Source organism: Silurus aristotelis (assembly GCF_946808225.1).
Source record: "Silurus aristotelis genome assembly, chromosome: 8".
In the NCBI taxonomy this organism is placed as follows: domain Eukaryota; kingdom Metazoa; phylum Chordata; class Actinopteri; order Siluriformes; family Siluridae; genus Silurus; species Silurus aristotelis.
Window position 1 is genome coordinate 17,582,337 of NC_139581.1, and position 13,085 is coordinate 17,595,421.

Genomic DNA, 13,085 nt, shown 5'->3' on the forward strand with positions numbered 1-13,085 from the left:
TGCAAAATTACATCATTTAACACTCGTTGAAATGGAAAAAGTAAGCCGAATAAATTTAATGCACAAAATACCTTATAACCCCAATAACCCTAACCCTATCCCTTAGCAGTACATGACTGAAATGCTATTTACTATCTACTGAAACTCAGATATTCACTGTTTTTACATTCCACATTTCTGAGTCAGTAATGGTGGTCTTCAAATTATGACCTCTAGGCTAAAAACCAAGAGGAAAAGCGACTGTGGCTTCACTACCTCAAGAGGCTAATAGTGGAAAACCATCCCGCATCTCTCCCTCAAAAGGTAACATATAGTCCAAGACATACATTTCATAGTGTTTAGATTCACACTTGTATTTGCCGTTTGTGTGGCATACTTTTCTACCTGTTAATTTTCATCCAATCTTGTGGAATGCCCCTGAAACAAGTTAGTACCTGTAGTATTTCAAAATCACTGTACAAATCTGCACTTTGAAGAGCAGCATCACCCTCAAGCAATATTGTGTTTTCTGAATCCATAAATCTTTAATAAATGTTCTATTTACATAGTTTTTATCATAGCATAGTAAAAATTCTACATTTGCATTGTTAGATTGAAAATGACATGACTGTGCATTATATGAACCATGCCCCTCTTAATCAGATATTACAATAGCAGTGATAAAAAAATGTATGATTCTTGTCAGAAATGTGTTATATAGAATGAATGTCCTTCTCCCTTCAAGAATTAAACAAGAGCTGTGTTATATAAGCAAGTAAAAAAGTTTATACAAACATTATTTCAAACATTGTTCTGAGCTCCTGTGTGATAGACATTCGTTATTGGGACTCTCTTACTTTTTTGAAGCAAACTTACAGCCTAATATTGTGTTTCTTTACAGGCAAGGCAGGTCCTTGGTGATAATTTCTGTCAATGTAAGTAATGGAAGCATGTTGGGCTAGAGCTTTGCTTCGTATGAAAAGCACAAGCATGCTCAGCGTACTGTAACAACAGCTGCTTAGGGCATGCCAAGAATGGCAGCTCTGAATGTCTGTATCTCATGCATGCAGACTTTATACACTTTAGTAAATAAGGTTTAAGATGCATGTTGCATTGCTTGTAATATCTGTGTATTGTGTATTTGTGTGTTGTTTGTGTAATATTTGTCTACTTTTTGCGTTCTTGGCTTAATGATCTATTTTATTTTGCTTGACATGCAGCGCCTCAGTATGAACAGGAACCAACCCGAAAACCAGTTCCTTCTCCTAGATTAGATGATGCGCATGGATTTCAGAGAGGAAGAAGACAATCAGGTTTGAAAGCAAGTTTGAAAACTTGCATCGTAACATTTCTTTTTAAAAATGAAGTTGTAGTTGGTGAATTATAGATGCTTGAGTCACTTTTATTTTAAAATGGAAAGCTGGAAAGGTGTGTTTTAGTAATCTCACAATTTAAGTATTCTGCACTGCTGCTTTGCTTATGCCATTCCTCAGAACCTCCTGAATTTATCTACACCCCAGAGAAAGCCAAGAAAAGTCTTCCTTTGCTACTGGAAGGAAACCTGCCATATCGCAGAGGGCGCAGACAGTCAGGTGAACCTTACATTAAAACATAAAACAATTTATTATAGAATATTTTTAAGGCAGTGGATCCCAACCTTTATTTTCAGGAGACCCCTATTTTACCATTTTCAACATATTTTTAACCCCAGTCAAGCACACTAGCAGACACATTTAATTTGTTTTTTCCCAACAACAGGTTCTACTTGTTTCTTAAACCTGATAAACAGATAACAGCAGCCCAATTGAATCTGTTCATGTAAATATCAAACAAATCTATTTATTTCACTTAAAATATAAGATACATTAATAAAAAATAAATACTAATAAATAAAGAGCGCTCTTGGTGACCCATCTACAATTATTTAGCGACCCCAAGTGGGGGGGGGGGGGGGTCTGGGAACCACTGTTCAAGGTAACATACCGAAGATATCGATGAATAAATTTTACTGATAAATTGGCATTTTGTGCTTCTAGCTCCTGCCAAAGACATAGAGGCAGTATTTCAACAGGGTGGTAAGTGTGTTCCCTGTAATTAATTCCACAAAAAAAAAAAAAAAAAAAAAAATATATATATATATATATATATATATATATATATATATATATATATATATATATATATATATATATATATATATAGTATATATAGTATATATAGTCATATATAGTCATTGTTTATAACTTTTTGATCAATTGTTATAAATATTTTAATTAATTTACAAAATGCAATGTGAGCGAACAGAAAAAAAAAAAAAAACCAAATCAATATTTAATATGAATACCCTTCGGCTTTCGAGTCTCACAATTGCACTTAATACACTTGCACAAAGTCTGGGATTTTTCTTCATGGAAGAATTGTTGCCAAAAAGCCATAACCCTGAGATGGAAACATGGCAAAGCAACTACACTATGCATGAAATTTAAGAACAATTTTATTTTTAAATATATTTTATATTTAACTGTGGCAGGAGGCAAGTTGTTTGTTAAAAGGCTGGAGAGTGGTACAATAATGAGTGTCTGCAGGGAATAGTGAAGCATGGTAAAGGTTCCTTGCAATTTTTACAGATACTTATACATCATGCAATACTATCAGGAAGGCATCTGATTGCCAAATTTAATCTGCAGCAGGACAGTGACCCTAAACATACAGCTAATGTCATTAAGAATTATCTTCAGTGGAGAAAAAAATAAGGAGTCCTGGAAGTAATGGTTTGGCCCCCACAGAGCCCTGATCTCAACATCATCGAGTCTGTCTGGAATCACATGCATTGAGAAAAGGATTCGAGGCAGCCTACATCCACAGATGTCATTAGTTCTCTAAGATGTTTGGAGCAATCTATTTGCCAGATTCCTGCATGCAGGTGTAACTAGATGAATTAATCATGTTTTTAAAGTGTTTTTCCACACAAAATACTGATCTGATATGGATTTAGCTTTTGTTCGTTTACTTTCCATTTTGTAAGTGATAAATAAGTTGTTAAAACTTCAAATTTTTGAAGGCATTTTGAAAGCATTTTTTTACACCTTCCACATTTGCACAGTGCTGTATTTTATTCTGACCTAGCATTTAACCCAAATAAAAGTTTGGTTCTAATTTTTCTGTGTTCTTTTTTTTCTGTATCATGCGCCGTTTAACAGTGACCTCTTTAAAGGTGAGAGCAGGTTTATTTTACATAGTAAATGTTTTAAGTTCTATAACAATTTAAATAAAACACATAACATGCAAAACAATAAAGTATGTTACCTGATAGCACTTCTTGTATGTTTTTGTCTCTGTGGTTTCCTAGGCTGGAAGTGAAGGTGAGCTCTATACACAGGTGGAGAGCTTGGCTTCTTCAGGCAGTGCCAGTACGCTTGCATCATCAGTCATTGAGGTTGGCTCAGGCCAGGATAAATTGTGTCTTGGTCAGGATGAAGATGAGGACATGTCACCTCTCCCTACACCGCCAACGCTCTCCATCACTGAAGAAATCATGCAGTTTATCAATGAGAGCCGTGCACGAGAGGGCATGGCAGAGCTGTCTTCTAATATGGTAGGAGTATCCAATTGTATCCAATATCAATGTGCCAAAAAAGTCCTATGGTGGAAATCAATGTGAAAAAATGTCACGTTCTTTATACATTTCAACTGAATTTATATTGATTATTATAATGATTACGATGTATATTGATTATTATGGTCTATTGCTCGCAGTAGGAATTAGCTGTTTTCATACTATTGTTCTGTCCACAGAGTGAGCCCAGATCAGAAGCCTGCATTGAACCAGAGGACTTAATAGAATATCAGAAAACACAAGAAATAAAAGAGAAAGATCAGCTGAATAGTGTTTCCAGTAGACCACCAGATATGCAACCACTGATTAATAATGAAGCAAACAAGGATGATGATATTGGCCATGACTCAACCACAGCAAAAGATTTTGGTGGAGATACTTCATCATCATTATCCTCTTACTTGCCGAAACAAAATGAAAGTATGAGTGAATCACTGGAATCAGAGGTAGTCATGGCAGCACTAGTGCCTGAGCATTTAATGGAGAAGGAAGATGAGGACACTGTTGCCGAAGATAAAATATCACCTCTAACAAATAAAATTGAAGAAATAGTTAGCAAAACTGCTGGTGAGCTGTGTGATAACTCTGCTTCCACACACAAAACTGCTGATAACCCTTTGCTGCCTAAAGGGGAAGTTGAACAAAAGAGCCATCATCAGATAATTGAAAAAATCCGCAGTTACTATGAGGCAGCGGAGGCAGTGGCCGATGATGGGCAAGCTTCACGCAGGAATAGCTTTTCTAACATTCCTGCTGGACTTGTAAAAGATTCTGTTTCACGTTATAATTTCTTTGTTCACCAAGTCAGCTTATGTGATTCTGAGAGTGGGCGTTCAGACTGCAATGAAAATGACCTCACGTCCATATCACCTGCTGTACCTGACAAAGATCTAAAGACTTTTAGTCAGCCTGATGACACCAGTGTTAATGCTCTAATTGAGCATACCAGCCAAAGTAAAACGGAGTCAAAATCTAATAATGATGAACAGATCTGTGATTTTAGACCTTGTATGGAGCTATGGAAAGACAAGGAAAGGATCACCTCAAGTATGCAAGAGAAAGAGAAAGCCTGTAAGGAAAGTAGCTTTGCCAAGGACAAAGAAGTATGTGCAAAAGATTTATTGCCTGCAACTGACAGAAGGACTTCTGTGCTCAATGACCAGCTTTCGCCTGAAGAGGACCACAATGAGAGCACAGACTTTAAAACCTCTGAGCCAAAAGACAAAACTGCCAAAGAAGCTCAGTCGACTGCTGTTCCCAGAGACAAGACTAACCCTAATGGCAGTTTGGATAGTCTGCCTAGCCAGATTAAAGTGGGACGGTGGTCTCGCCATGGTAAGGCAGTCAGCTGCAGTAGGACACTTTATGAAGGCATTGCAGATGTATCAAGTATAGGATTCTTTGAATCAGCTCCTATGGATCAGTGTTTAGTAGAGAACTCAGATAAAATTCTGAGTAAGGTACAAATGTTAGCACAAATGTATATGGCCAAGTCAAGTAGTATGAAGGTACCATTACATCAGAAAAGAACCCGTGTTACAAAGGCATCATGTAAAGTAAATTCGCCTCCAAAGTCTCAGATACTGCTGAATCAGGCAGAGGAGAACACACAGAATCAACTCTCAGGTAAGACATTATTTTTTATATGTGACATCTCAAACTATGCATGAGTATTTTTTATTTAAATTTTAAGAGCTTTTTTTTTTATTTTTATTTGACAGATATTCACATGGAGTCTGTTACTTACTCTACACCTGAGTCATTCGGACATGTGATTGTTAAAGAGCAATTCACTACAGCCTGTCACCAAGAAAACTATTATGACATTACTGGACAAAAGGAGCAAGTGACCATTCTTGAAGCGAGCGCAACAGAAATCATTTCACTGGAATCCTCCACTATAACTGAGTTACCATCTGAAAAAGAGGAAGAACACTTGCCCACAAATATGGGAACTCAAAACTATTTGGAGAGCTCCACAGATCAAGACATTCTTTCAGATGAAAACCAAGACACACCTGCTGTTCAAAGCTCTGGATCACAAGTCAAATATTGTCTTGGGCAAGACCACAGTTTGTATTCAATTAAGGAGGACCATTCAATAGTTGATCAAAATCCAACCTCTGACAGAAAAGATGAACATAAATTATTAGTTGTAGACAAACCAATAATGGACTGCTGTTCTAAATCTAGAAATGGTTCAAAGGAATTTTCACCCCTAAAAGTAGAAGCCAGTGCTGTTAAAGAGAGCCATGGTTTAATGAATACGCCTTGCGAAATCCCACAGTTTACAGAGGAGACAGTGGGTGATAGCCAAATGAGATTATCCATAAATTTAGGTTCTACTGATGATCCCATAATTTGCACTAAAGTGGCTCTATCATCTGTTAATGTTGTAGATACATCTCTTCCAACAGAATTGTCACAGTACCTTGGGAATGGAGTCTCAGAAACAACATGCGATGGAAATCCCAGAATGTCACCAAATGTACTTGATGTTGATGTATCTCCTCAGTCATGTTCTTCACAACTCCAATATCAATGTTACCCTGAAACAAGCTGCACAAATGTACCACCTCTGCATGGTTTGCAAGAGATGGTAACTCCACAGACTCTGGGAGGCAACAAAAAATTATTAATGTCGAACCATTCCCAAACATCAGCTTTCTGTAAAACTGGCACAAATAATCTACCAAAATCTAACAACCAAAGAGCCGTCGACTTCCACAATGAGATGGGAAGCCAGATTTCTCCTTGGAGGACAGACATATCCTCCCAACGGTAATTTATAGAGGTTTTTTTTGTTTTTGCACATTTCACCCTAAAAGTCCACTCTTAAAAATGCAGGCTGTTTATTATGCCATATAAAATAAGGAGCATATACACTCTGTAAATCTGATACAAGAGCAATTCAAGTAAAAAAAACTAACATAAAATTACAGCTATAGAACTTGATATAGTGCAGAATTCTAATACATAATTAATTATGGAGAAAAAGAAGATACATATGCAATATGTTACTGGGAAATGATCACATGAATCGAATGAACGGGAAATACAGTGTTACATAATGTTAAAAGACTGTATGTGCATGAAAAAAGTATCTCACTCTGTCTTCTGAAGTGGTACCAAGGGACTAGAAACTAAATCATGCGCATGGAGGAGGCATGTGGGAAAAATACGTGCAAACTCAAAAATATAATAGGTTTTCAAATGATCAACAAGTACTAACTGAAGTCCATATATAGAATCAAAATTTAAAAACACAATACAGATACAGAATCGTATTATTAAAAAGTATTAAAAAAAGAATAGACTATAAGTAGGGTTAGTGTTAGGGTTAGTTCTGACTTCACCAGTCTCTCTTTAAAGAAATAAAAGGGGTCTCATCTCAGCACTTCAATTCTATTTATATAATGATGGACATTGTCTCAAAAGGCAACCCATTTATGTGTGATAATAATTCGTCTTTCAAAAAATGTATACAATAGATTCAAGTGTGTTGAAAGGAACTTCAGAAAGTCTGCCAGATTGTGATCAGATATTTTGTTCTGTTTTGATTTTAGACTGTCACAAGCACAGACCGGGTCCATGGAACAAGATCAAGACACCACACCATCATTTTCTGTGATGTCTTCAAGTAAAAACTCATTATGTAACAAGTCACCCAGTTTTCCTTTACAATTTTATGAAACAAAGCCATCTGTTTTTAATTTAAGCCTTCGGATGCGCTCGCCCTCCCCTAATATGAGCTATTCAAACTCCCAAACAAATTCTTCTGCCCTTGCCAAATCACTTGCTGCTTCATGTATTAGTCAGTCAATATCTCAAAACATAGCCAAAAGGAATGCCCGCATGCAGGCTACCTCCCCCCCTGCCAATTCCAGTTCATTGCCAACATCGTCTTTGAGACAAAGGTCTCCATCCCCTAAACCTGCTGCTCTGACCTCAAATGTACAGAAAGATTCGAGCACTTCATCCACAAAGGTGACAGAAAGCCAAATTCTAAAATTTCCTCCATCCCCTTCCTGCTCTACTATTTTGCGATCTAGCCCAGCAACTGTACAATCTCCTCCTCCTAACCGCAACGAACATTTTATCCCACCTGCTTCACCAGTTACTCATTCAATGGCTGATCAGTCTCTTCATACTGAACTGAATAGCAATAACAACAACAACAATAATGGCCATTGTAGCAATGCTTGGGCAAATAGTAATAAAAAGCCATCATCCTCATCATTATCATCATCACAAATATACAGAGGTCCCCATGAACCACATCGCGAGACCTCACATAACAGAATTGCTCGACCATTCCTGTCCTCTGAGCCTAACTCACGTGCCCAGTCTCCCTCTAACTCACCATCTCTGTTCACACGTTTCTGTTCCCCACCACTTGTCCAGAATAGTGCTGGTCCATTAGTAACCAAACCTCCTACCCCACGCACCCCCAGACAGAGTGGATCCAGCCCTTTCATTCCTTTGTCCTTAGAGTTTTCTCAAACAACTTCCTCTTCCATTTTGTCTCCATGTACAAGTCCACGGGTAACCTCTCCCCCTCCTATAGGCATTCCAACAAATATATGGTGCATTGTAAGCCCTCAGCCAAGGAATCCACTAGTGACACCTTCCTCCCCGACAAAAACAGAAGCAACTTCAAGAGGCTCCAGAATAACTTCACCAGTGTCAGGATTATCTTCATGTTCGACATTCTTCTCTCAGAGCCAGAGAAGAGCAAGAGGAAGCAACTTGTCATTTGAGAGCTTGACATGCAGCCCAACAAGTCCATTAAGAAATGAGCATAGGTCGTTTGCAGAGAATGGACAATGGACAATGGATTCAGAGTTGCACTCAGCTAGTCCTCAAATGCGTTCCTGTAATGGTTCCCCTATGTGTGTTAGTCCAGAACCTCAGTATCTGATTAGGGAGACTACTGGGAAGAGCACTGATGCTGGAAAGCAACTAACAAACTTTAACTGGCCACAAACGCATGAACTGCCACCTGTTTATAACACAGTAGACAATTCTCAGTGTAACCTTTTACCCTCACCATCTAGTCCCGAAACTGAACAGGGGGACTCAGAACTGGGGAAGGGTACATGTCGGAGTAGCCTTATCTGTGCCTATGTGGCTCAAGCCACGTCTGTACCTGAAAAGGACACTTATATTCAGCCCTCAGATGATAGAAAGCAAGTGGACAATGTGCCGACACAGGGGACTAAGACACAATTAAAAACCAGTTATGCCACAACTGTCAATCTGCAGATTGCTGGAAGTGGGAGAATTGCATCCTTTAGTAATGCCCAGGTTAGCTTGACTCAAACTCTTGCACCAGTGACGGAGAGCCAGGGCATGAGAAGGGTCAGCATAAATGGCTGCACACTCTCAATGCAGAACTGCAAAAGGCTCTAAAACCTCATAATAAAATGCCCTCTGCTTTAACCACATTTACCAGGCACTTTACCATGTGTAAAAGGAGACGGATAGATGTTCATGTCCAATTTACTGAGATGACAAATTACGGGTGTCAAGTTTTTTCATTTTTTTATTTGATTTTTTTGCTCATTGCTAATTCTTTAGCTGCAAAGGGGTGCTTTATTTACAACTCAAGTTTGGATCACTGCCCAACCTGCATTTCTAGTTTCTATTTTAAACAGTGTTATTTTATTATTTTTATATTAATGTAAACTATTTTAATTTCTTTGTAACTTAACCAAAGCCTCTGTGACATTTTTTAGGCTGAAATGTGCAGTTCTCTTATTTATGAGATGGGGATTTTTATGGCACTTAACTCTTTTCTGTATTTTGCACAATTACTTATGTGGTCCAGACATATCAGCAGTTGGAAAAGAAATGTGTATGTACAATTAAGGGAAAGTAGAAGAATGTTTTGTATAAGATAGTGTTAAGCAGACATGACACTGCTTTATTGGAAAGATTTTAGCATTCCAAAATCCATTTATGGACTCATTTCACACATCCTTTGAAAGCACCTTAGTGATATCTGTGGTAATGGTAAGATAAAAATATAAAAAGAATGTTGCCAGTTCAAAAATCAGTACAAACATGTTATTTAAAAAAAAAAAAAAAATTTACAAAATAATACTGTCCATCCTGTGCAGCATTTCATGATTTGTAGTTCCAAATATATATATATATATATATATATATATATATATATATATATATATATATATATATATATATATATATATATATATATATATATATAGTTTTTAACTATATATTGTAGAATTCTATACCAAACTATGTAATGTGACAACTATATATAGTTGTCAAAAGTATGACGATGTGAGAATTTGCAGTATTTCATAATATTGTTGTTTCCAATTTAACTGTCAAACCATTTGAATACACCATATAATAATACTTTGTTTCCTCATTATAAAAAAAATTTGTGTCTGTTTTTTTTTTTTTAATTACCATCCATTAAATTGGATATTTCAACATTTTAAAATTAATATACTGTGTACCTACTCACCATCACTTTATTAAGATCACCTGTACCCCTCTACATTTCAGAATCAAAATCTGAAAAAAATCAAAATCAGTAAATGTTTTATTGCCAGGTTCAGCAAAAAGCACTTTTTCAGTACTAGGATTTTGTCTTGGCATCGGGTGCGAACATATACACAGATACAAAATGTGTACTAAATAAACTATGATAAATTTAATATTACTGTATACAGAAATTGGCTTTGCATGAGAAGTAGTGCAATTCAGAATGTAAAAGTAAAGGTGAATTCAATTAATTTTTATTTTGTATAGCAATTTTTACAATGTAAATTGTCTCAAAACAGCTTTACACAGATAAGCAGCTTTATACAGATAAGTGGGGCACTGTTTAGCAGGCTGACTGCAGTGGGGAAGAAACTGTTGTTTCTCTTGTGGCATGAGGAAAGGGGAGGGGAGGGACGGAAAGAGTTTGTTTCCAGGATAAGACGTGTCACAGCTTGGCTGTACGTCCTGGAGACGTACAGCTCCTGGAGGGATGGAAGACTTAATCGGCATAATGGATGACATGCTGCAGCTTGGCCTTGTCCCTGGCTGTATCTGCAGCAAACCAGACCATAATGGAGGATGTGAGGATATATTCGATGATGGCAGTGTAGTTCACCAACATCTTCGCAGGAAGATAAAACTCCTTCTTCAGCTGCCACAGAAAGCTTTGTGCAGTTATCTAATTATTCAATCATGTGGCAGCAGAGCAATGCAGAAAATTAATGCAGAGACAGGTCAAGAGCTTTAATTAATGTTTACATCAAACATCAGAATGGAAAAAACATGTAATCTCTTCATTGATGTTTGTGCCAAATGGGCTGGTTTGAGTATTTAAGAAACTGCTGGTGTCCTGGGATTTTTACAAAAAAACTGTCTCCTATGTTAACTTAGAATGAGAGAGTGACAGGATGGGGCTAGCCCTTTTACCCCATTGGGGAACAATGGGGAAAAAGGGCTAGCCCCATCCTGTCACTCTTTCTGTCACATCCCGTCACTCTTCATCTTCCGCTTTGTTTCCAAATATAGTGCATATGGTACCTTTGTAAGCTCTCAGCCAATAAATCCACTTGTGGCATATTTCCCCCCAACAAGGACAGAAGCAAGTTTTACTTCAAGAGGCCCAAGAATCAGTTTACCAGTGTCAGGATCATCTTCGTGTTCGTCATTCTTTTTTCAGAACCAGAGAAGAGCAAGACAAAGCAACGTGCTATATGAGAGCATCCCAACAAGTCCATTCAGCAGTGAGCATAATATTTTGCTGATAATGAACAGTGTGCAGTGGATGTACAGTTGCACCCAACCAAGAAACATTGTTTAAGAGCTGCCCAAACTGTTACCTACAAAAGTCCAAAAATCTAATTTAAATATATCAAAAATATGTTGCATTATATCAACCATATAACCAGTTGCCAGGTTCCTCTCATTCATAATTTCATAATTTTCGTTTCATATAGGGCATGTCTGGGTTAAGTGCTATATAGCCTACAGGTGAATCTGTAGTATTGTATTCCTTCTGTTCAAAAATAAAAAAAGAAAAGATCAAAAGAAGGCAGGGCATGCAAGCAGAGATCGCAAAAGTACCCATCCTTCAATAAAGTTGAAGTACAGATACTTATGTTTTAAAAGACTGGTAAAAGCTGAAGTACTGACTACACTTAAAGTAAAGAAGTTTGGGCTCTGGCATGTACTTGAGTAAAAAGTTGCCATTACTACTACCGATTTTAGTGTCACGCTGGTAACTGGACCTCACATCATATTAATATCTTAATACAAAATAATTGTAAATTTTGTGTTAGAACAAATTTTTAATCTTCTCAAAAAAAAAGCAGTTGTTTCACGTTCTCCAAGACATCATGAGACAATTGTTTCTCAGTGCCTGTTCAATATGTCTATAAGCAGTATTATCAGGTATACGTAACAGTTTCCTCTCTAAATGATGTGTTCATAGAGAATAATAAAAATTCGAGTGTAATTACAACTATGCACATATTGTTATAGAATTTAGACCTAGAGCAGGTTTTAGGGTAAGCTAAACAAAACAGTCAAGTAAGTTAGATCTTCACCCCGGGGGTGGCCCCCTTTCTACTATAAAGAAAGGATCTTTCCGTGGGCTCTCAGCTGTTTCAGCCCTGAATACTCACTTAGGTAAGCTTCTTAGGCCAACAGACCAATTAGTGCACAGATTAAGTGGGTGCTGTTTTAATCCTGCTTGCGTGTATCCACTGTGGCTGATAATCAGTCAGAACTCCAGTTCTGGTTACAGCTAGAACAGTCACTGGACCCAAATACTTCAGCTCACAGACCTTGGTAGGCTTCAGACTTCGTATCAGGACCTAATGATTATGCACAAAATGATGTGTTGGCTTTTCTGTTGGCAGAGGAAGAGTTAGTGAGACTTCAGGACTAATAGAATTCAATTTCTCAACCAGGGAAGAAACGTAGTCGTCCACCATCACTTCCAGGTTACCTAAGGAAGAAATGCCAGTGCGTCCCATGGGGTCAGGAAAGGCTGGCCCATTAGGATTTTAAAAGGTGACAGTTTAGTAGTTGAAGATGAGGTCATTCCCATTTCTGTGAGTACAGCCAGGAGAACAACAGTCCAATTTTGGCCTGTTTCAATGCAGGTTTTATTAACACGGTCCTTAATGATTTATATGTTGTGTGATGAGCTTGTGTAAAATAGCTGTTACCTGATTTGAGGTGTACAATATAAAAGGATGTGACAGCACCATTTTCTCAGCATCAGAGCCGCAGCAGCCACTGCACGCAAACACGGGGGCATTCCTTGTGCTATGTTTAAAGATTTGGAAAGATTCGCAACAGAGCAATGTCTGTCACCGTGTTCCTGGGCTAGAATCTCCGCAGCCATACCACCACGTTTGTGCGGATAAAGGTGAAACGGATTAGCATAATTTGGACGACCTGAAGTTGAAGCCAAGTCAAGTCAAGTCAAGTTTATTTCTATAGC

The 13,085-nt window shown here is 37.6% G+C and overlaps 1 protein-coding gene across 1 annotated transcript in view; it reads left to right on the forward strand.

The window, feature by feature from the left end:
- LOC310730371 (uncharacterized protein) overlaps positions 1-9,633 on the forward strand; it is a 39,858-nt gene extending 30,225 nt beyond the window's left edge. The window contains exons 11-20 of the mRNA XM_083549285.1: positions 217-303; positions 881-914; positions 1,200-1,292; positions 1,473-1,571; positions 2,016-2,054; positions 3,180-3,193; positions 3,329-3,574; positions 3,775-5,221; positions 5,317-6,376; positions 7,162-9,633. Of these exons, the coding sequence (XP_083405411.1) occupies positions 217-303; positions 881-914; positions 1,200-1,292; positions 1,473-1,571; positions 2,016-2,054; positions 3,180-3,193; positions 3,329-3,574; positions 3,775-5,221; positions 5,317-6,376; positions 7,162-9,007 (4,965 nt within the window). The 3' untranslated portion in view covers positions 9,008-9,633. The remainder of the gene's footprint in view (positions 1-216; positions 304-880; positions 915-1,199; positions 1,293-1,472; positions 1,572-2,015; positions 2,055-3,179; positions 3,194-3,328; positions 3,575-3,774; positions 5,222-5,316; positions 6,377-7,161) is intronic.
- Positions 9,634-13,085: the final 3,452 nt, after the last annotated feature.